At 39.5% G+C, this 24,334-nt stretch overlaps 2 protein-coding genes across 3 annotated transcripts; one reads left to right on the plus strand and one right to left on the minus strand.

Annotated features, from left to right (window-relative positions):
• Nucleotides 1-835: 835 nt before the first annotated feature.
• On the minus strand, nt 836-11,500 carry si:ch211-212k18.15 (probable E3 ubiquitin-protein ligase RNF144A-A). 2 transcript variants are annotated; one of them, XM_038995504.1, is made up of 4 exons: nt 11,336-11,500; nt 10,310-10,410; nt 5,741-5,914; nt 836-1,608 (listed from the first exon to the last, which is right to left on the minus strand). In XM_038995504.1, exons 2-4 carry the CDS (start codon nt 10,373-10,375, stop codon nt 1,153-1,155), a joined length of 696 nt encoding a protein of 231 aa, XP_038851432.1. In that variant the 5' UTR covers nt 10,376-10,410; nt 11,336-11,500; the 3' UTR covers nt 836-1,152. The 2 variants fall into 2 exon arrangements, with proteins under 2 accessions (XP_038851432.1, XP_038851431.1); XM_038995503.1 differs by having other exon boundaries at nt 11,192-11,496.
• A 1,617-nt stretch (nt 11,501-13,117) lies between these two features.
• On the plus strand, nt 13,118-20,648 carry LOC120049259 (ubiquitin carboxyl-terminal hydrolase 13-like). The gene is made up of 11 exons (XM_038995505.1): nt 13,118-13,210; nt 13,470-13,591; nt 13,684-13,780; nt 13,996-14,114; nt 14,265-14,335; nt 14,892-14,987; nt 15,439-15,567; nt 15,785-15,913; nt 19,142-19,167; nt 19,305-19,339; nt 19,437-20,648. The coding sequence occupies exons 2-11, from the start codon at nt 13,489-13,491 to the stop codon at nt 20,237-20,239; spliced, it is 1,608 nt and encodes a 535-aa protein (XP_038851433.1). The 5' UTR covers nt 13,118-13,210; nt 13,470-13,488; the 3' UTR covers nt 20,240-20,648.
• Nucleotides 20,649-24,334: the final 3,686 nt, after the last annotated feature.

Here is a 24,334-nt window from a genome sequence, read left to right on the forward strand (position 1 = left end):
AACAGATCTTCAGATGGGTAGATGTTGCGTCACGGAAATTTAGTATAACATGTTTCCTAAGTCGTAGACGACTATGTTTGTTACTATGCTGTACCACAGCGCAGATAAAGGATGATATCCATCCGGACCTTTGCCTCCTAGGAAATTTGTGTCACTGGACCTTCTCAATTAGTAGTTGAGTACCCCTGCACTACACTGTCTGTCCCTGCATGTCTGATAACCTATCCAGTGTATAGCCTACAGATCTCACTGTCAGACTGTTCTTGATATTTGTCTCAGAAGAGTATACATCTTTTAAATATTCGTCCATGCACATTTATGTCCATGAATTTGCCCTTTGATATTACAATGTCCTTGAATTTGTTCGTATTCTAATATTTTATTAATGTTGTTGCATTTTTGTTGCATTGTCAAGGATTGTTTAGTGGCACATAATGAACACAGTTATTACTGTCACTGTTTTAAAACAAAGCATTTCTCCACTTCTATACCACTTAGATTTACTGTATATTGAAAGATACGTGTTACTGATGCTTAAAAGCTCATCTTTCATGCATTATGTGTTAGCCTAGCCCTTTTACATATAATGGAATGTTTGATAAGATATCAGTTAAGATCTGCACAGGCTCGGTATAAAGGGACTTTTGAGTTTAAGGGTTTTGTTTTACGAGTAAAATACTGTATTATTGTGTAGATGTTTGCTACTGGTATAAGCAATTTCTTTTATTATTCTGATCTCATAAATCTGTGTCCCGAAATGAAGACGTCAGTTTGATTTCCATTGTTGTTATGGAGTACAAAAACATCAATAACAAACAGATGAAGTTTGTTACTTTTGTCAGTAGTTTATTAGATTACATGATGATGCACATAAGCAACATGATAATAATGATAAGATGATATAGAAATCATAATTAACATAAATGACTGAGTCTACACACTATGAAACTTGCTTTGTATAATATCTAAGATTTTAATATAAGATGGTAAAAGAAAACATTATGCTTCACATGAAGCACTGCACACAAACTCTCATTGTACAATATATGGAGAAGAAATGTTTATGTGGAGCAACATTTCTACCTACGTGTTCTGTTGGAGACAATGTAAGCAGAGTTTACAGTATGCAGTGAATAAGAGGTATCTTATTTTTCAGTTTCTATTCCAGGTGGGTATAGAGGTCTGCCGAGGAGCCACTCCAGCAGAGCAGGCTGTGAAATATGAGCTGGTCTGCAAGCACTCCTCCGTGAGCTTAAGACACACAAAGCAGAACTCTTTATTGCACCTTGGACAGAGAATATTCTTACAACCAGTCTTGTCGTGTTCCACCCGTTGGCCACAGGTGGGACAGGCGCGAATGGAGGGGCAGTTGGTGACTCCTGCCACCTGAGGGAGAGACGTGGTTTCGCAGTTCTTCAGCAGTTCCAGGTCCTGGTTGACACAGCCATCGTTGTCACAGCGGTCAGAGCGTGGCGCGGGACCTTTCCACTGCTTCAGGCACTGCCAGCAGAACTCATACCTCTGACCTTTGTCTGCAGTGCACACTGTGCAGAGGACACTGAGGTTGGTGAGGTCCCCTCTCTCTACGAAGGTTTCGCAGACAGGGCACTGTTATAAAAGAGGGTAGGGTAAGCGGGGGAGATTAGTAAATCCCTATTATTGTCTGCATGCAGAGATTCATAATGATATAACTGAATAAAACATGTGCAATTACTCGTTTTGGATAACACAGTAAAGAATGTCTGACCAAAGCTATGTACTGTAGTTAAGAGGTGATCTGTCCCCACCCACCTGTTCATAGCGCTGTAGTTTTATGTATATTATGCCTTATTATTACTGACACTTCATTAAAGCCGTTAGATGCAGTTTATCACAGCGCACTGCGCTTTATTACAGGCAACAATTTTAGTACTCATCACTGCGTTCTCTACCAGAAAGTTTGTTGGCCCTCTGATGTCACCTAGGTTGATACATTGCTATGTTTTCATTTATAAAGCCTTTTTACAAAAAGTTCCAATGTACCTAACATCTTTACTAAACTTTAGACAAACGAGTTACCACACCCGGTCTCAGGGATGGTTAATGCTGTAAATTCCTTTGGTCTCAACTGAATTAGGTCAATCAGCCTTTAGTTTTCTTCCACCATATTTGTGGAACAATTTTCTAAATGTCCTTACATTTTATGTTTTGGTGACTCTAGGGCAGGCCTGAGCAAAGGTCGGCCCGGGGGCCGTATGGGGCCCACGACCTGATTCAATACGGCCCGCGGAATCATGTTCAGATCACATAAAGAATTTGCGATAGTAAAGTTTTGAAAAATGTATTTGCTATTCAAATTAAAAGCCCAATGAATACTATCCTTTGTGTAATGATTTAACTCCCACCGCTTGTGGGACATTTATTTTGAAGGCACGTATAAATAACAACTGCACGAGGACAGACAGTGACTGACAGGCTGCCACACGTCACAGTTACAAATAGTAGCTAGCTAGAAATTGCGCAAAAATGAGTTTTTCAAAGATTTCAAAGAAAAGGAAGGTATACAATGAATGTAGGGTGTTCCAGCAAGAGTGGACATCGAAATATTTCTTTATTGAGGTATCAGTGAAAGCTGTGTGCTTATTGTGCAAAGAGAGCATCGCTGTCTTGAAAGACTACAACTTATCCCGACACTTCCAGACGAAGAATGCAGAGAAATACAGTAATATGTAGTGCATCAAAAGTGCATCAAAAGAGTTGCTTTCTCAGTTGCAAAAGCAGCAAGGACTTTTCACAGAACTGCATTCAGCAAACAACAGAATTGCGAGAGCTAGCTATGTTCTGTCCCACAAAATTGCTAAACATAGCAAGCCATTCGCTGTGGGCGAATTCATTAAAACCTTTTCTCAATAGGGGGGCGCTATTTTCACTTTGTAAAAAATCGTTCCCAAATTAAACTGCCTCGTACTCAATTCTTGCTCGTACAATATGCATATTATTATTACTATTGGATAGAAAACACTCTCTAGTTTCTAAAACCGTTTGAATTATATCTGTGAGTAAAACAAAACTCATTTTGCAGCAAACTTCCTGTCAGGAACTGAAAAATGTGAAATCGGTGGCTCTGTTCCAGGGCCATCCTATTAATTTGCATGAAATCTATGGGTCTACATGCACTGCATACGCCTTCCACTAGATGTCAATAGGCAGTGAGAGGTGGAATGGGGTGTATAGCTTTATCTGAGGCCGAACGACGCGACCACTCTTTCCTTTATTCAGCATGGCGCGAAAGGGACCCCTGGATTGCGTTCTGAAAAGCTTTCGTTATAGACGTTAGATATCTCCGGCTCTGATTTTATTTGATATATGTGTTAAAAACATCATAAAGTAGTTATTTTAAACCGAGTTATATCAGTTTATATCAGTTTATTGCGATTTTCTGCATTTTCTTTGTTTTGCGTTATGGTGATTTTGGACACTCCTGCGCCACATGGCTAGCTTTGGCTGCTAATTCGTCAGATGAAGAGGGCATTCTACAACCAAACAACGATTATTCTGGACAAAGGACCCCTTGTACAAGATTCTGATGGAAGATCATCAAAAGTAGGAACCATTTATGATGTTATTTCGTATTTCTGTCGAAAATGTGTCGTCGTATTTTCCCCCCTGATTTTGGGCGCTGTCTCGCTATAACGTAAGCTGTATGTCGTACTAAAGTTATTTTTAAAAATCTAACACAGCGGTTGCATTAAGGAATGTTTAATTGACTCTGCAGCAATACTTTTCCCCGACAAGAAAGACAGGTTTGAAAATGTTTCCGTGTCAAGACGAACAGTGACACGGCGTGTTAAGGACATTGCAGATAATATGGAACAACAGTTGAAAGACAAGGTTAAGGATTTCACCAATTTCTCCTTAGCCTTGGATGAGAGCAGTGATGCACGTGACACGGCATAGTTGTTGATATTCTTACGAGGCATAACCCCAGACTTTGAAATTACAGAGGAGCTTGCTTCGGTGCAGTCAACGAAGAGCACAAACACAGTGAAATGTTTATTGGAGGAGGTTAATAAGTGTGTGGCAAAGCTGGGACTGAGTTTTGAAAAGTTATCCAGTGTGACCACTGATGGGTGCCCAAACTTGAGGAAAAAACGTTGACTTTTTGAAAAGGATACAAGATTAAGTAGCTGTGCTGAACCAAGATCAGCAAATTATTTTCCTGCATTGCATTAGTCATCAGGAGGTGCTCTGTAAATGTGTTCTGAAAATGAGCCATGTTGTGGATACAGTCACTAAAGTGGTCAACTTCATAAGAGTAAAATCTTTAAACCACAGGCAGTTTGTCTCACTGTTGGAAGAGACAGAGTCGGGTCATGCAGATCTCCCCTACCACACAAACGTGAGATGGCTGAGTTTGGGGAAGGTGCTTTCAAATGGTGTGGAACCTGAAGTCAGAGATTGCTGAGTTTTGAAAAATGAAAGGAAAATATGTGGATTTCCCTCAACTGCAAGATAAAGAATGGTTGGCTGATTTTGCCTTCACCGTGGACATCATGACCCTCACGAATGAACTGAATTCCAAATTACAAGGGAAGGGCCTTTTTGCACATCAGATGTACAGCCTTGTCAAATCCTTCAAGGGAAAATTACTCCTCCTGACCCGTCAAGTAGAAGCCAACAATCTCACAGACTTTCCGACCCTACTAGTCTGTTCCTAATCAGATGACAACGGGAGAAGGTATACATCGCTGCTGCGTGCTTTGAACGGTGAGTTATCTCGTCATTTTGAGGATTTCAAAAGTGTTGGAAAATGACATGCTGTTGGTTTCATCTCCTTTCACCTTCAATGTGGATAACGCTCCCACTGACCTGCAACTAGAGCTTATCGATCTTCAATCTGGTGCAGTGATTGGAGAAATATTCAAAAGAATGTCACTGACGAGGTTCTATGCATCTCTCGATGAAGAAAACTTTCCAAAGATTAGGAGTCATGCTCAGATGATGTTTGTTCAGTGATGAATATAACAAGTCAAGGCACAGATCGTCTCTTACTGACTCTCATCTCTCAGCAATCCTGCACATAGCGACGTCAGAAACTATACCTGACTTCACTGCTCTAGTCAATGCCCATCAGAGATGTCACTCCTCACACTTGAGTTGTTTAAATGTCATGTTGAGCTCTCTCTCTTTCTAGTGTTTCTGTGCATACCCGTTAACAAGAGTTCTGTCCGTGGTGCTGAATGCACAGTGTACTTTTCCCTCCGTGTAGTTCATTGCATGTTTAATAATGAAAATATCTACCAAAAGGAGAACATGGAGGTGGTTTATTTCTGTGCATGTTAAAATTGTAAAATAAGTAGCATATCTGGATGTGGTTTACCGTAGATATATCTGTCAACACAGTCATACACATGATGTATAATCCTGTAATATGATTCTGGCCCGCAATGGCAAAAATATATTCTAATGTGGCCCTCCATGGAAAAGAATTGCCCAGGCCTGCTCTAGGTTAATTCAGAAAGCTGATTGAGGACCTTATTACTGATGAATGTGTTTCTTTCTTTCTGCTTGCATTTTGTATTTATATTGTTGTGTGTATTTTCTGTAATTTATGTAATTCAGGGCTTATCTGCAAAGGAGACCTTGGTCTCAGTATGACTCCCTGATAAAATATAGGTTTAATAAATAAAATATTAATAATATTCTATACAGTAGTAAAAACAACCTTGCAAAGAATTTGAACAATGAGACATGCACTCACTGATTTGTATTCACAGTATGTGGCAGCAGCCAAAGCTGCCATGGTCTTCTCAAAGTGCTCCATCTCCTCAGTGGTCAGAACAGCCAGCCTACGTACCTCCTGGTAAGACCACTCAGCACCACACTTCACAAAGGTGCCATCCTCATGTGCAGGGCACAAAAACTTGAACTGATTCTGGGAGGACAAAGAAGAAAAGTTTTCAAGGACAATGGATGGACATTGGATATCAAAATAGTGCAATATATTTAATATGCATGATGTAATTCATATTAAAATATATCATTTGTTCGATTAATATGGTATAGTTTGGCTCTATGTCAACCTATTTAATATTAATTTATGATAAATGATAGGCCCTATATACCCACTGATTCTTAAAGGGGCAGTGCATGTATTTTTTATTATTATATTTCCATACTATGAGGTCATAAGGACACTTATGCTACTTATCTTAAGTAGCTACTTATCTAAACAATGGAAGGTGCACAATTCATGGCTACAAAGCTAGCTGGCTAGTTAGCTGTAGCTACTTTGTAAGCTAGCTTGACGTACTAGAAAGTAATATGAACAAGTTAAGGCAAAAGGTAACTACATGAAACATGGTTTATTATGTTCTGAAGCAATTTGGCTATCTTGTCTTGATTATAGAAAATTAAGATGTTTTATGCAACGGGGCCCTGACATGGAAAGTTTGAAGAGGGGGAGAGAGACAGCTATAGTATTACTAGAGACGTTGGTTACGTAGTTATTTTCCAAACATGTGCCTTATTCCAGAGGAAGATTTGCATGGGATTCATTTTTCCAGACTGCCCCCTGTAATTCTTTTTTTTTTATTCAATTGAGTCTATGATGGAAACCTGGTGGTTTTTATTCTAGGCGTGAAGATATTTTAACATCATGTCTAGACGATAAAAGGCTACCATGATCACTCATGCTTGGCTGCCAAATGTATAGGTGTCTCCATAGGTCTAATATTTAAATTGAGGAAATGTGATCATAATCATTATTTTACCTATCCATGTCAGACGTCCCACCTATTGAAAAGGCCCCACATCTTGCTGATGTGAACTGCTGGGCAGCGCACTTGCACTTGGTATGCGTTTATGAGTGAGAAAGTGAACTTCCATTTCCAAAAATGAGAATGTTCAACTTCAATTAATTAGCACAAAACGTGCGTCAGACAAGAGTATTTATGCATTGCACAGGTGGTGGTCGCCTAAATTCACTGTAGTAGGTTTGGCCTAATATATACTGAGTATCCAAAACATTAAGGACACATGCTATTTCCATGACATAGAGTACGTTTACATGCACAGAAGTGGCGGTCGGTGCCGTTTAAGATGAGGGGGGATGATAAAATGTTTTATGAGCATGGAATTATTTATATTACAGCATATTGGATGACTGTCATTTATATTCCATTCACCCAGCTCAATGTTACATCGACAGGTTAAGGCTACTACCTGATACTCAGAATGTTCCCTATACCCAGCATGAGGTTGCTACAACCTAGCCAATTGAATGAAAGTTTACAACATAGGTGTCAGGTCGAGAGAAATTTGACATTAGCCCTATTCGGACGGGATAACTTTTACTGGGGGAGCTCAGGTAATGTAATTATGTGCACGAGCACAAATTACCACATTTGTAATTTTAGTCCCATCTGAATCTGCCATGTCAGTCATCCCTGTGTTTTGAGGGATATTACAGAGTTTAACAGGTGCTGCACCCAGTTGGGGTAGGAACATGGGACCAAATTGATGCTTAAAACAAAGTGCTATGCACGTAGCCTACAGATGAATGATCTGTTTTGCTACATATCAACTTTCCTAGTGCCGTACTTCTCTTTAAAAAAATGAAGTGGACGATATTGTGCCAATGAACTGATAAATTGCGAAATATGTCAGTTAAATAAATGTCTGCATAGATTACAATTCATGATTCTTATTGATATGCAATTTTATTTTGACTTTCTCAAATGAATGCCATTAGGCCAATATTAGGCTATCCCTAGACACTTGAAATACCTTCACGCCTAGAAGAGCCTCCAGGCTTCCTTTTGCCTGCATCTAGCTGATCTAGGGTGTAATCATTAGTCCAAAAGTTGCAAATTAGAGTTTCTATTGGACAAATTCAGGTATGTTTATCCCTGTTTCGTTCCGTTTGCTTCCATTTAAGAAATGTTTTTCAACAGAATCGGCAGAGTGAATACATCCCTGATCACAAGCAAACACAGTTCACTTTCATAGTAACCATATACAAACAGCATGATCATTTTGCTCGTTGTATAATTCCTTCTTGCACCTACGCACTCCTCCTCTCACCTTTCCCTTCACTTGTGGACTTCAGTGCACAACACATGGTCTGTGACCAGGCAAAAAAAACTTTCCAAGCTAAACCTTCATATCATAACCGCTAACCGCTACACACAGCCTACATTGTTGTCACCATATTAGCTAACGTCAAGTCACCATAGCTACTAGAACTAACGCGTTAGTAAACATGCTGCAATCATGTAGTACAGTGTACAGTTAGCAAGCAGTTTAGCAGTTACACCGGCGGGCCCCAGTGGCAATAAATTAATGAAACGAAAAGCTTTCGAATGATTAGGACACTCGAACACCTTAATTGGCATACCAGCGGTGTATTTGATCTGCGCATGTGGTAGTGCCAGCCGAGCAAGCCTCCCACTTTAGTGCGAGTAAAGGGAATTCAGAACAACTGAATGTATGTGTGTCTTAGAAGTAGTTTTCACATACAAACTTTATATGTTCGAACTCAGAATCAAATTTGCTTCCCAAAAATAACATGGTAGCTGTGGTAGAATGTTTATTTGATTGCTGATTTTCTGCGTTTATTAGTGCCATCAGGCAGCTCGATTTATGATGTGTCTTTGTAAACAGGATTATTAGGGAAACCGTTCTTCTTGCAAAGCATGTAAACGTTGTAATCTAACTATTATATCAATCTGACTATCCATAATAATCGCATTATTGTGTGTATTTACATTTTAGTCATTTAGCAGACGCTCTTATCCAGAGCGACTTACAGTAGAGTGCATACATTTACATACTGAGACAAGGATATCCCTACCGGCCAAACCCTCCCTAACCCGGACGACACTATGTCAATTGTGCGTCGCCCCACGGACCTCCCGGTTGCGGCCGGCTGCGACAGAGCCTGGGCGTGAACCCAGAGACTCTGGTGGCGCAGCTAGCACTGCGATGCAGTGCCCTAGACCACTGCGCCACCCGGGAGGTGTATGTAACCATACTCATAGACTGACCAGATGAATCCAGGTGAAAGCTATGATCCCTTATTGAAGTCACTTATTAAATCCTCTTTAATCAGTGTAGATGAAGGGGAGGTGACAGGTTAAATACAGATTTTTAAGCCTTGAGATTGTGTATGTGTGCCAAGACAAAACATTTAAGTGGCTTTGAACAGGGTATGGTAGTAGGTGCCAGGCACACCGGTTTGTGTCAAGAACTGCAATGCTGCTGGGTTTTTCATGCTTAATCGTTTCCCGTATGTATCAAGAATGGTCCACCACCCAAAGGACATCCAGCCAACTTTACACAACCATGGGAAGCATTGGAGCCAGCATCCCTGTGGAACACTTTTGACACCTTGTAGAGTCCATGTCTCAAAGAATTGAGGCTGCTCTGAGGGAAAAGGGGGTACAACTCAATATTAGGAAGGTGTTCCTAATGTTTTGTACACTCAGTATATGAGCTTAGTTCAACTGTCATACCCAATGCTGATGCTATGCTTGGGCCATTGAGAGGCTTTGAAGCCACCGGTTGGGCATATTGCCACTCCCAAGTAGGAGCAGTCCTCAATAGGAATTAATGGAATATTATGTGAGCTTAACAAAAAAAAGAAAAAATATATAAGAACATTTTGCTTAAAGTATATATTTGTGGTACTAATGTTACTGGAAAAAAATACGTATATACATGTAATTTGTCCTACAGTATTTCAATGAAATGCTGTAGGACAAATTACATGTATATAAGTATTTACATGTATACCCCCTTTTCCCTCAGAGCAGCCTCAATTCTTTGAGGCATGGACTCTACAAGGTGTAGAGCTCACATAATATAATTTAACAGTATGCATTAAGGTGTCTGTAATAAAATAAATGTGTCAAAAACAAATGTAAACAATAATAAATGCATTTCTATAGGTTCCTAAATATTTTTTTACAATTGAGGAGGAGTACCAAGATGGCTGCAAGGTGGCTTCAACACAGTGCCCCCTGTCAGTCATCCAGGGTTTATACACATCATTGGTCATACCCCATCAGAACCCCAAATTTACGCTTGTTTTACTCTGTTTGTAAACAAAGTAAATGTAAATAAACACTGTACAGCCTCAGAACATGGTTAAAACTATAATTCTGATATCATGGTCAGTCCTTGCATCCATAGCTCTGTTTATGAATTGGAGAGAGGTTACATTTCTCCAGCCCAAACCCTCAGCTTTTTACCAAAACAGTGCAGGGTGCCTGCTTTGTTATTATTTCAAATGCAGATTGCACCTTTAAGGAATAGCGAGTAGGCCTACCTGGTCCAGTAGGCTGCGACACCATCCGGTCAGCGACTCTGGGGTTACCGCATGACCACAAGACATCTCTGCCTTCAGAGTCTCAGTGTCATCATCTAGGGCTGAGAACAAAACGAGGAAATGTAATAATTGAAAACTCTGGAAAACATGTTCAGTGGTAGAAAAAGTACCCAATTGTCATACTTGAGTAAAAGTAAAGATACCTTAATAGAAAATGACTTGAGTAAAAGTGAGTCACCCAGTAAAATACAATTTGAGTAAAAGTCAAAAAGTATTTGGTTTTAAATATACTTAAGTATCAAAAGTAAATGTAATTGCTCAAATATACTTAAGTATCAAACGTTAAAGTATAAATCATTTCAAATTCCTTATATTAAGCAAACCAGATGGCACGATTTACTTGTGGCACACGCCAACACTCAGACATAATTTACAAACGAAACATTTGTGTTTAGTGAGTCCGCCAGATCAGAGGCTAGTGAGTCCGCCAGATCAGAGGCAGTGGGGATGACCAGGGATGTTATCTTCATAGGTGCGTGAATTGGACCATTATCCTGTCCTGCTAAGCATTCAAAATGCAAAGAGTAGCTACTTCTGGGTGTCAGGGAAAACGTATGGAGTAAAAAGTACATTATCTTTAAGAATGTAGTGGAGTAAAAGTAAAAGATGTAAAAAAATATAGTCAAGTAAAGTACAGATACCACAAACTACTTAAGTAGTACTTTAAAGTATTTTTACCTACGCACATTACACCACTGACTATGTTCCTCCAGGAACGAAGAGGACATTGACTAGTTGGGGCTAAGTAATAATGAATACCACATTTTTCTTATTTTATTTTACCTGGATAATGTTGGTTTATTGATTAAATGGATTGCTTACGATCTAAATCGTCCTGTCGGTTGACGAACTTGAGCGTGGTGTCTCCGGGGTCATATCGCTTTTCTTCCTCCTGCTGTTGGGTTGTCATCGTGTTGCTCTCTATCTTCACTGTCTTGTACAGTAATCCTACTTCTTCACACTCACCTGTGGGACGATGATATGACCACCGGAGGCAGGTGTGCTCTCCCTTGAATGCTGTGCCGGGACCGCGTTCGCGGGATAAAATGTTCCGCTGTGAGTCCCGCTAAGCCCTTGTATATCCCTTGGACTTGTTATTCAACATCAGAAGCTTTCACTTTCAAGTTTCAAGAAGACACGTGATATACGGTAAATTATGTTGACTGCATTCACTTGAGGATGTTCTCATAACATTTTCAATTGCAGCGTTGTAATGCAGATAAACCTGTATCAGCTGGCGGATCTCAGTCACCAAATGTATTGAGTCAAACTTGTTTATTGTTCATTTATTTGAGTGTGATGGTATTCCCCTGAGATCCCAAGTCACTGTACCTACTTTCAGTTTAATTTCTGTACTCAAAAGTTAGGTCTGTTTATTATATGTCATGTGATAAGGTAGACAAATTGTTATTGCTTCTGAGAAGGAGGAGCGTTTTGCTTTCCTCATTCTCTCACATACATACTGTTACATCAATTGACAGAATAACTCGGACACCTGAGCAGCTCACGCACATATTCGGAACCATGGGAAAGATCTACCAGGTCACAGTGATTGGATTCAGAGGGGAGAAAATGGTAATAGACGTGAGCAATACGGAAGAACAAATGAACAGTACGACAGTACTGCAACTGAAAAATAAAATTTCTGAAAGACTCCCGGGGAACTCAGGTAGAGAGATATTCATTCCACAGTGGAATCATTAATCATCACTCATTATGAGAGTTTCATTAAATGTAATTCGATGATTAACTAAATTAAGTATTTTATTTAATTGCGGGGCAATGGTTGAGCAGTGATTAAGGAAATTCTATTAGTTGTCAACTGTATTGACTAAAACATCTGACCTTTTTAGGGGACAATCTGGAGACCCTGCGACTGATCTTCACAAACAAGCAGCTGGAGGACTCATCCGTGCTCTCCTCATATGGGATCCAGAACCAGTCTGTCATTCAGCTAGTGATGAGGGTGCCTGGGGGATGGAGACATTGACGAATGGACAGAAGAGAGAATCTTTGTCTGCATTTTGGTGTCTTTTTAATACTGTAGTCTTGTGATATTAATCTCACTGCCAATCTCATTGCCAAAGCACACGAAGGAACTGATGTTGATAAATGTATGGGCTCTTTTTTTAAACAAAATATAAACAAAATGTGGCCAGAAAGCATTTGGTTTATTCTCTGAACCTGTACCAGAACTTCTCAATTCTGTGACTTTATCTTTTATCTGTGACTTTACTGTATGGAAGTCTTCAACAACAACAATATTCAACAATAAATTAATGTTCTCCCAATTCTGAACTCTCTCTCTGACTCATTCATTTGGAAAAATAACAGTTACAGTATCCATATTTAAATATTTTGGTTGACTATTTATTCATTTATTTTCGTCCATGCAGAGAATTAATGCAGAAACATAAAGGTGTCAGTGTGTCCAAGTGTGATTAGAAATACTAGGGGGCCGCCTGAAACCTTACTATAATAATTCAATATAGGATTAAAACATTGTATTATCTGATCAACTCATGCATTTAAAGTTATATTCTTCAAGAATCATAGAGCCAAGCCTATATATCTTAAATTAAGTCCAAAAATGTAGAGTTTCGTTTGATGTGATTGGAAAACAATTCAACGTTTAATTATTTTCTGAGTGTGCCTTCACAAAGACAACTTTGCTAAAAAGGAACATTTAAAAAAGGCGTTCATATTTGTTCTATTGGAGCGGTGTGATACTGACAGGAATAGCCGAAATCGAAAGTGAAGCTGGTTCATCGTCGTTGTTTTTCCTTAGAGGTGACAACTCGAAGGGACGCTTTTCGGCTACAAGAATACACGAATAAATCAGTAAATTTGGATTGAATAATATGTATAGTCTAGCCTACATTCGATTTTCTTGTATTGCTCTATTGACTAAACAAACTAGAAACACTTTTGGATAACTCAACTGACAAATAGAAATATTGCATTTGATTTGATAATCCCATTGTATTCTTTCATTAGCCTATCAATGCAAGTGGAAACATTCTGATGTTGGAAATCTTGAGTATGTGAATTCCATATAACCTGAAGAGCAATTCATTTTGATCAAATCTTACATTTCCAGGTCATTAAGTGGGTGTTCTATGGCGTTTATTTGGACTGTGAAAACTACTGTAAACAATGGAGCTGAACATTTCAACAAGACACTACCGAGGCTCAAAAGCATACTTCCCACTCCAGGACCAGGTATGTGATGTACTGTATGTACAGTACAACACAATGCAGCTATATCTGTATCTTATCATTTATCCACTAATTGATAAATCTATTCCTTTTAGAACACCATGGCCTGTATAATCAAGGGGCAACGTGTTATTTGAACAGTGTGCTGCAGGTCCTCTTCATGACTAAGGACTTCAGAGAGGCCGTGGAAAGGTTTTTCATTCTTACACTGTGTGCCAATGATACTGTATCTCCGTGAAAGTATTAGAAATGGATTGAGTCATACCAGAGCCATGTATCTAACTAAATACATGTCTCATGTCTCTACTATTGAAACATTATCATTACACAGTACACTGAGAATAGTACTAAACATCTCGTATACTGTATATCTTAACAAAATCAGTCATCTTTTTTTTTTTTTACAGTGATAGGCCTCCTCAAGAAGAAGACACTGTTGATCTACAGCTGAGAAAGTTGTTTACAACTTTACGTGAAATTGAAACTAACACAAAGGGCATCTCATCAATACTAGGCATTGATGATGGTGAGTTGAGCTTTCATAGCTGCTAAATAATACATTTAAAAATTCAGCAACTTTGTTAGATGTACAGCTTGAGATGTTATGTAGCATGAAGTATAGTATTTCTGGTTATTTGTAGGAGAAGACCCTTCATTGTTTTTTTTGCTCCCCCAGTATACAAGCAATGTGATGCGGCTGAGTATTTTGAGAAGATTTTAGGCATGGTCAATCCTGAAGTGTCAAAGGTAGGCTACTGCATTACTTACCTCATCTTGGACAAAACCTGTTAGCTAACCATGCAATGTTTATAAGTTATGATATGACAAGACTGACAAGAGTTTGTCTCCAGATCTTCAAAGGACAATTGAGGCACATCACTACCTGTTTAGGAAAACATGTGATGAGTGATGGATTTGGTCCATTTTGGACACTGCCCCTCTCAATAGCAGATCCATCTGACTCTTACAAAACCTACAGTGTGGTAGGAAAAATATAACTTAACCTGAAGCAAAAAACATTGTTTTATGATGGCAAATATCATATGATCATGACAAGGCTAACCAACACTTAAAATACCATAGCCTATATTATTGTTATTCAATACTAGCATAATCGTCCAGTGGGAATGTATTATGTCGTAATTTGGCATGTGTGTAGGCTTACTCTACTATTTGTCTCAGTTTTCATGATCATGGTATTGTAGTTAATATTATACTTGATATAATATGACAATAAAACAAATTCAGGAAAATATATCAGTATGTTGGAGGAAGATAACATTTTGTGTTTCTGTGTTTTCAGAAAGATGGCTTTAAGGAGTTCTTCAAGTCTTCAACTGTCAATGGGGAAAACCAAATGTACTGTGATGAATGTGAAAAGAAATCAGATGCAACCATTGTGAGTAGTGATATTTAGAATTCTCATTTAGTATACCAAATGAAAGAGAATTATATATATATATGTCATTCTCATTGAAAGCATATCTAAGAAGCGGTAGTTCTGTGGGCTATTAATATGCTTCCCGTTCTTAAGTTTAGTTTTCGTGTTTTTTACTTTCAGTTGTGTACACCAGCTTCAAACAGCTGAAAATACAATATTTTTGGTTATGGAAAAGATACAGTATTTCACAGCAGTTTAGATGGTACAATTATTCTCTACGCTATACGTGCTTATTTTGACACATAAACTGAAATTAGGCGAACTATAACCATTTCAGCAACCAGGAAATGGCAGAGCATTTCTGCTTAGTGCAGCTGTAGTTATTGTACCAGAAGCCTCTCAAAAATGGATATCAAGCTTTTCACTGTAGAAGGTATTGTATTACAATGCCTCCCTCTGTCACCTATAGGAATGCAAGATGGAATATCACCCAGAAATTCTTACTCTGCTCCTCAAGCGGTTTGAATTTGACTACTACAGCATGTCATATGTCAAAATCAACTGCTGCGTGGATGTGCCTCACACACTACAGACAGAGGTAGACTACTTACAAAACCTTTATTCAACAGGTTTTGTTCTCATACAAGTCTACATTTAGGGCTTCGCAATGTAGCTATACTAAATTAAACAGATCATTATGTCGTACTGTATATCGCCTTCACTTTATTGCCCATCAGAAAAATAACATATTTAGTGATGTCTGTTTTTACATCTGTAGTTCAGTTAATGGCATGTCTTCTGATTTATCTGAACAGAAATGTGAATATGAACTCTATGCGATTGTGGACCATTTCGGAAGTCTTAGAGGTGGACATTACACTGCTAAGATCAAATCCTTTGAAGATCACAACTGGTATGAGTTCAATGACTCACATGTCACAAAGGTATGCAAGATTATTTTATTTATTTAATTCAATACAGCCTATACCATCATTTTTCTAATATCATACATTTTATTTGCCATTTTATTTGGGTCTGTGAGTGAATCAGTGGCGACTCGTGTTCAGGGCAGGTGGCATTAATACGTGTCAGATGTCAGTTTGCAAAAAATGTAAAAACAAAAAATCCTTGAGTTAATAAAACCACATACAAACATGGTCTATTTTTTTCTTTCTTGAGGAAGGCAGCTCCAAAATGCAGGTGTTTCAGCCTAGCTAAGTGATTTCTATGGTGGTGGGGCAGCCAGCGGAAAATACGGAGTGTAGGGGTTGGTAATGTTCTCTAGTTGTGCCGTGATTGGCTCAGTGTTCTGTCACTCAAGGGGACAATATGTCAAATCAAGTTTCAAATCAAGTTTATTTTATATAGCCCTTCGTACATCAGCTAATATCTCGAAGTGCTGTACAAAAACCCAGCCTAAAACCCCAAACAGGTGTAGAAGCACGGTGGCTAGGAAAAACTCCCTAGAAAGGCCAGAACCTAGGAAGAAACCTAGAGAGGAACCAGGCTATGAGGGGTGGCCAGTCCTCTTCTGGCTGTGCCGGGTGGAGATTATAACAGAACATGGCCAAGATGTTCAAATGTTCATAAATGACCAGCATGGTCAAATAATAATCAGGAGTAAATGTCAGTTGGCTTTTCATAGCCGATCATTAAGAGTATCTCTACTGCTCCTGCGGTCTCTAGAGAGTTGAAAACAGCAGGTCTGGGACAGGTAGCACGTCCGGTGGACAGGTCAGGGTTCCATAGCCGCAGGCAGAACAGTTGAAACTGGAACAGTAGCAAGGCCAGGTGGACTGGGGACAGCAAGGAGTCATCATGCCCGGTAGTCCTGACGCATGGTCCTAGGGCTCAGGTCCTCCGAGAGAGAGAAAGAAAGAGAGAAGGAGAGAATTAGAGAGAGCATACTTAAATTCACACAGGACACCGGATAAGACAGGAGAAGTACTCCAGATATAACCAACTGACCCTAGCCCCCCGACACATAAACTACTGCAGCATAAATACTGGAGGCTGAGACAGGATGTGTCACTGCAAATTCTACAGGGACAGCTAGAAAAGTCAAGCCCCTTGGGTGCTGCCATAGAGTTACATAAGAACTGCCCATCCAAGAAGGCTCAAGGTCATTGGCCACTGATAAAAGGACGTCAAATCATGTTTTATCTACCGTAGCTTTGATTAGACTGATTATGTCAACATCATATTTTCAAAATCTTAGCTCGCAAGATTGACAAGCAGTCATCATTATGAATCACGTTGACAATCTACTGGCACATCCTTTTCAATCCTTGTCATTTGAAGAGAAATTAAGGATAAAACGTCTTTGGACATAAACATTTCACAACAAGTCGGAAATCGTAAATTCAACAATGAATGGTTTGGCATCTCAAAGCAATCCCTATTTTACCTCCCCTGCCTGCTATTCAGTGGGGAGGGTATGTGGTCCAAGTCTGGGTTCAAGGATTTAAAACATCTGTCTCTCTCAAAACATGAGAATTGTGCATCACATATAGACAATGCTGTTAAACTCGGGTTGCTGGGGAAATCAAACGTTGTGGCTCAGCTAGACACCGCATATAGATGAGCTATCAACCTTCACAACCAACAACAGGAGAATAGGTATGTGCTTGCCAGAATTATAGCATGCATTAAATTGTGTGGCAATTGTGAGGCAGCACTGCAGGGCCTGTTTGTACAACTGTTCTGCCTTAGTGGTGCACATGTAGCCTATGGCCTGTTTTAGAGAAATGTCATCATCGGATATTGTAACAGCTTTCATTGTCTGCTTACGTGCCCCCATTGTAAGAGTTTTAATTGTCTTCTTATGTGCCCCCGTTAATTTAGCCTACTGTTGGGACTTGGTGTACAGGGAGAATACTGTAAGAACGGCCCATGTTCTGAATTATGTCGCAGTCCATTTCAAAAGTGCTGAACGAATAGGCGGCATATAGACTACATCCATCTCAGCTCGCTCATGACTTAATCGAAATTACAGCTTGCCTCTTAATAACCACTTATCGTTCTATACGCCATAGTTTGTACATCTGCATTGTTATATTGGTTACATTAGGTCTATCTCAGTATCTTATTCATAATTTTAGGCAATGTTAGAATTATGCATTTAATTGTTTTGCTTACTTTGTGTGTTATAATTAGCTCAGGTGCTTTTCTCCACGAGGAGGGGATAGTATATAATGTTGTTGGGTCTGTAAGTTACAGACGTAACCATGTTTGCCAGTGACAGTCTCTTCCCATTCAAATACTTTTGTTCAACAAAAAGTTCAGTAATAGACCCATGTAACTCCAGTTGATATTGTGAGGGTTGTTTTGTTTGCGCAATGCACTGTTTAGTGCGTCTGTATATTGTCTATAAAAGTGGATCCTTGTAATTGAATTGTCCTTCCTTTTTAGACCACGTAGGCCTAATAAAATACTTCAAATGGTAGGCTAACCGTTGAGTCTGTGTTTCTCTCTCTCTTTCTTTTTCCGTTGTGACTTAAAGAAGAGTAAAGTTAAGGCCTCAACATCTCACTGAATTTATCTGAACTAACATCTATCTGAACTTCTGTCGCTGTCCATTTTGAAAGTGCTGAATGAATAGGCCTACCTTGTTGCAGCTCGTTTGCTTGCACTTGCTTATACTTAGAGCTAAGTGTTGATTATAAAAGACCAAACATCATGAATTTACTGAACGTAAATGTAATAATGTTGGCGTATGGTTCAAAAGTCTAAACTCATGTTGACATTCATTATTATTGAAGGAGAATGCGGTTCTTATCCAGTTACACAAATCCACAAGGAGTCAGAAGAAACCATATTGCAAGTCAGCCATAAGCTCCACTGTTGGGACAGCTTGATGTAGACCCTAACAGTTTGTGGTCACCGTTATAGTGCATTTTATGTATTTTTTAGAGTTGTGTAGTGGCTTCGCTGGCATGCATCTAAACAAATTGGTTGTTTTGCCTACCAAGATTGACATGATAAAATCGCCGCTGGAGTGAGTCAGACAAGGGTTATCACTTCAAGAACAGATATGATTATAGTTAATTTTTGCATTGATTTAGTGGGGAATCATCACAAATACCATGCTACTCCGTCAGAATCTTATCTAAGGCCATTGGCAATGTATTCTATTTATTTAATGTTGACGCATTGCTGCTCCTCCCTTACAGCTCCAACCAGCTCCACTGATTGAAAGGTACGTTTTTCTTTTCACGTGTGTTTGTGTTTCCAGTTATGTATCCAAAGTTTATTGCCAAATGTATGAACCAGAACATTAACAGGCATTCCAATTAGTAATTAAATACGTAAGATAACAAATTATTCTCTCTCTAGTTCTTGGAGTGCTTATCTACTGGTGTACAGGAAATGTAAGTTCATTTATGAAGTATTTACGAACTGTGCTCTTTTTATCAATTGCCTTGAAACTGTATCACTGATGTCTTTCATTTTCCTTCCCTCGCAAAGCACATGCATCAGATCGTGAGAACCATGGAACCAACCGAGTTCACGGTTCACTCCGAGAGGATGGGGTTACAGAGGTTGGAGAGCATGTTCAAATAAAGACAAGTGGAGATGATGATCACGGTGTTGATGGAAATAAAGGACATGGACAACATGTTGCAGTCAGAAGAAAGGAAAATGTAGGAAAGGCAGATACAGGAAGAGATGATGATGATTTGATAGAGAGAAGAAAGGAGGATGCTGCACACAGGAGAGAGGATGTGGATGAAACAAGACGATATGATGTGGTTTTGATAACAGAGAAACAGCAGACTCCAGAGATATGTCGGAAATTAGGCAGAATCCGTGTGTTTCATCATGACTATATTTTGCCCATCAGGTATTCATCATTGAAAGAAGAGGATAATGTTGTGGAGAGAATAGAACAGGATGATGTAGTGAGAAGGGTAGATAAGGACAGAGAGGGTGTCGTGGTAAAGGGAGAAACGCATCTCGGTGAGACAAAGACAAGTCTGACCAAGTACGGAGAGTCTTCCAGCTTTACAAACAGGTGTGAGACCATCTCATCACATTCTTCTCACATCCACCAAGAGTTAAATGAACTCTTGATGGAAAAGGACGAAAAGGATGCCAATTACAGCCAGGTACTTGCTAAAGTTCAGGACAACAAGCTGAGAGAGGTTCGTGAGAGGCAGAAGAAGAACAAGGCTCACTGTGGTTTCAGGCGCTTCTGGGGTGTCCGTGGCAAGCACACCAAGACCATCGGTCGCGGTGGTCGCACCGTTGGTATGTCTAAGAAGAAGTAAACTATGTCCCGACTCCCCGTGTGTCTATAAATGCCACAGTTCACACACACACACACACACACACACATAAAAAATAACGATGCAAGAAGAATGAAAAGAGAAGTGTAGAAGAGATGGAGCTTTTGGGTAAAGACAAGAAAAGAAGAAAGAGGAACTTCAGGGAAGGAGAGGAGGGAATGGAAAAGAAGTGAGATGGATACATATGAAGTTTCTGTTTTGTCCAATTTGAAAACTGAAAGAAGAATGTATGGAATATGGAATATATTCTGATTTTGGGAACAATTCTGTCTTTAACCCTGTCTTATCTTTTTATATACTGTATGTTTAACAACTAACTTTAACTGAAGTCCTGTTATTAGCCTCTTTTATGTTCAACATCGTTCATCACTTTACTCAGATTACTTTCTTGTCCAAGTGTTTACAAAGTACTGTATATTAAAGATGCTTTTTATGTCGAAAATAACTTAGTCCTCATTTTAATTCTTGAAATACTTCACTAGAGGTTTAGAGATCATCCTCGGTCTGACATTTTAAAACACAAAATATTATTCTTACATTTTAGTAGACACTTAATTTCTTCACCCCCTTTTTTGCTCCCAATTTCAATTAAGAACTTGTCTCATCGCTGCAACGCCCCAACGGGCTCGGGAAAGGCGAAGGTGAAGTCATGCATCCTCCGAAATATGACCCGCCTAACCGCACTTTTTAACACCAGTCAGCTTAACCTGGAGCCAGCCGCACCAATGTGTGGGAGGAAACACCGTTCAACTTGCGACCGGGGATAAGTAAAGCCCCCCCGGCCAAACCCACCTCTAACCCGGACGACGCTGGGCCAATTGTGCGCTGTCCTATGGAACTCCCGTCCACAGCCGGTTGTGTCACATGAACCCGAGTCTGTAATAACGTCTCTAGTACTGCGAAGCAGTGCCTTAGACCGCTGCGACACTCAGGAGGCCCTTTTAGTAGACACTTTGATCCGGTGCAATTAGGGTTAAGTGCTTGCGACCTTTCGGTAACTGACCCAACACTAGTCTAACTGACACCATACATCTTTAAATATGCATATAGAAACTGTACTTTTGCATGTTGTCAAATCACAGCCTCACAGCTCAGGTTTAAAGACAGATAATTTTTAGGTATCATTAATAGTCTCCCTCGGCAGACGGGTTGCGTCCCACATTAACAATGTTGCGTCATAAACTAGTGCTGTTGCCTAGGTCTGTTTTTTTAGAGACTATATCATTGATAACAACTTTAATACTTTAGTACTGGGTGGAGTACTAAGTACAGAGCCAAAGTAGACTGACCTGGGATATCAGGTGAATTCCAGTAAATATCGCTATGGCAATGGATCACAAAATGGCAATACAAACAAACAAATTAATCAAAAATATAGTTGTCATTTTGTCTGGCTGTAAAGGTAAAATCTCAAAAGGAAAAGCCATAGAGAAACATAAAATGTATTAAAGTATCATAAATGGAAATTGCTGACAAGTACCACCTTAAAAGGGGCAATCTGCAGTTCCTACATGCATTTTTGGAGATATAAATAAATGATATGTACCCATTGATTCTTGAAGAATATAACTCATAAATGTCTCATGAACTTAGTTCAACTGTCATACCCCATCAGCACCATAAAACATATGCTTGTTTTACTCCAATGTTTGTGAACAGTGTAAATGTAAACAAAAATTGCATAGCCTCAAAACATGGTTAAAGCTATCGTTTTGATATCATGGTTGATCAGACCTTGCATCCATAGCTCTATCTATGAATTTGAGAGTGGTTACATTTCTCCAGCCCCATAACTCAGCTTTTTACCGAAACAGTGGCGGGGACAACACTTTGTTATTGTTTCAACTGCGGATTGACCCTTTAACTACACATGATACTGATGAGACTGATACTGTACTTGCCGGTGAAAATACAATTCATTATATCTCTAATGAGAAATAATGAATACAGAATGAAAATGTGTTCTCTTTAGTCGGTATGGCTATCTAGGCTACAGCAGCTGCCTGATTCATAATTTTATGCTTTTGCTTTCTTGTCATCAACATTCACGATTGGAATTTATCCAGTAACCCCAGGCAGAGATAGCAAGAGTGGATGATGTTGCCGTTCCTGTTGTTCATGGTCGGGGTGCTGGTCATTCTCTTAAAACAAGACCTGACATTTTTTTTAATGAGGGAGGATTTCTTCTTCTAAATAGACTGTTCCAAAGTTAAAATGTGTATGCTAAAAATATTGTCTCATCTCCAAGCTTATCAAACTAACTTCAATGGTGCCTCCTACTGGAGATTCCTCAGAAAAGTTATTTTGGTCAACTGCCGGATACATAAAAAACAAAGAAATAAAACCTATTTCCACAAAAACTATGATGCTAACACAGTAGTATTTTAGGTGACTCAAATTGGGGTCTGATCTGCTGATAATCTGTTTAATCTTGCATTTCCGTCTTGCGCCTCCATCAACAGTTTGTTGACACCTGGGAGATTAACTCTATAAAACTGTCTAAGAGACTGGGTGAAGGTTCATTTGGAACGGTCTATCAAGTGCATTGGAATGGTCTATCAAGGCAAGTGCATTCACCCAATTGCTTAGACCTATCAGGTTGTTTCATCTACGTAAGTGCCTAGGGAGGAGGGGTTATGGTTTTGTTTGGACAGGGACTAACTATACTGAACCAATAAGTACATGCACTTGCAAGACAGTGGTTAGTGTGTTTATCCTTGGCGTTTATGGGTTGGGTTCGAGAACCACTATGGGAGTCACCCTATGCTCATGTTCTTAGCAATATAAGGTAATGCAATTATTTGGCAACAGTTACAACACACCTATCTGATTATTTCAAATGAGTTTGTCAATGACACGTTTGTTCGGTCTAGATTTTGATAGAGTTCTCTTTCAGATGCTCAGCTATATGGAATGAATAAATACTGATAATGTTTGAGGTAGTGGAAATGTGGTCATAATTCATGCTCAAGGGGAAGTCCTACAGACTCCCATCTACAGTTGAAGTCGGAAGTTTACATTCACCTTAGTTAAAAACATTTAAACTCAGTTTTTCACAATACCTGACATTTAATGCTAGTAGAAATTCCCTGTCTTAGGTCAGGTAGGATCACCACTTTATTTTAAGAATGTGAAATGTCAGAATAATAGTAGAGAGAATTATTTATTTCAGCTTTTGTTTCTATCATAACATTCCCAGTGGGTCAGAAGTTTACATACACTCAATTAGTATTTGGTAGCATTGCCTTTAAATTGTTTAACTTGGGTCAATCGTTTCGGGTAGCCTTCCACAAGCTTCCCACAATAAGTTGGGTGAATTTTGGCCCATTCCTCCTGACAGAGCTGGTGTAACTGAGTCAGGTTTGTAGGCCTCCTTGCTCGCACATGCTTTTTCAGTTCTGCCCACAAATTTTCTATAGGATTGAGTTCAGGGCTTTGTGATGGCCACTCCGATACCTTGACTTTGTTGCCCTTAAGCCATTTGCCACAACTTTGGAAGTATGCTTGGGGTCATTGTCCATTTTTATGGCGGTTTTGGAGCAGTGGCTTCTTCCTTGCTGAGCGGCCTTTCAGGTTATGTCAATGTAGGACTTTTTACTGTGGATATAGATACTTTTGTACCTGTTTCCTCCAATATCTTCACAAGGTCCTTTGCTGTTGTTCTGGGATTGATTAGCACTTTTCGCACCAAAGTACATTCATCTCTAGGAGACAGAGCGCGTCTCCTTCCTGAACGGTATGACGGCTGCGTGGTCCCATGGTGTTTATCAGAGATGTGGACTCTAGTCACATGACTTGAACTTGAGTCAGACTCGAGTCACAAATATGATGACTTGCAACTCGACTTTGACTTTAACACCAATGACTCGTGACTTAACTTGGACTTGAGCCTTTTGACTCGAACTGACTTGATACCCTCCCCAAGCCCAAATATAAAAAATGATGCCATTAAAAAAAGTGTGCAGCGCGTCAACTCTTCATTTAACGGATTACAGTTTGATTCGGACAGCAGCCAATCAAATTGTGCCAGTGGAGAAAGCAGCTGCCTTGGATCCGGCTTTTTGTCTGATGTGGGTG

This window comes from Salvelinus namaycush, chromosome 6 (genome assembly GCF_016432855.1).
Source record: "Salvelinus namaycush isolate Seneca chromosome 6, SaNama_1.0, whole genome shotgun sequence".
Taxonomy (NCBI): Eukaryota; Metazoa; Chordata; class Actinopteri; order Salmoniformes; family Salmonidae; genus Salvelinus; species Salvelinus namaycush.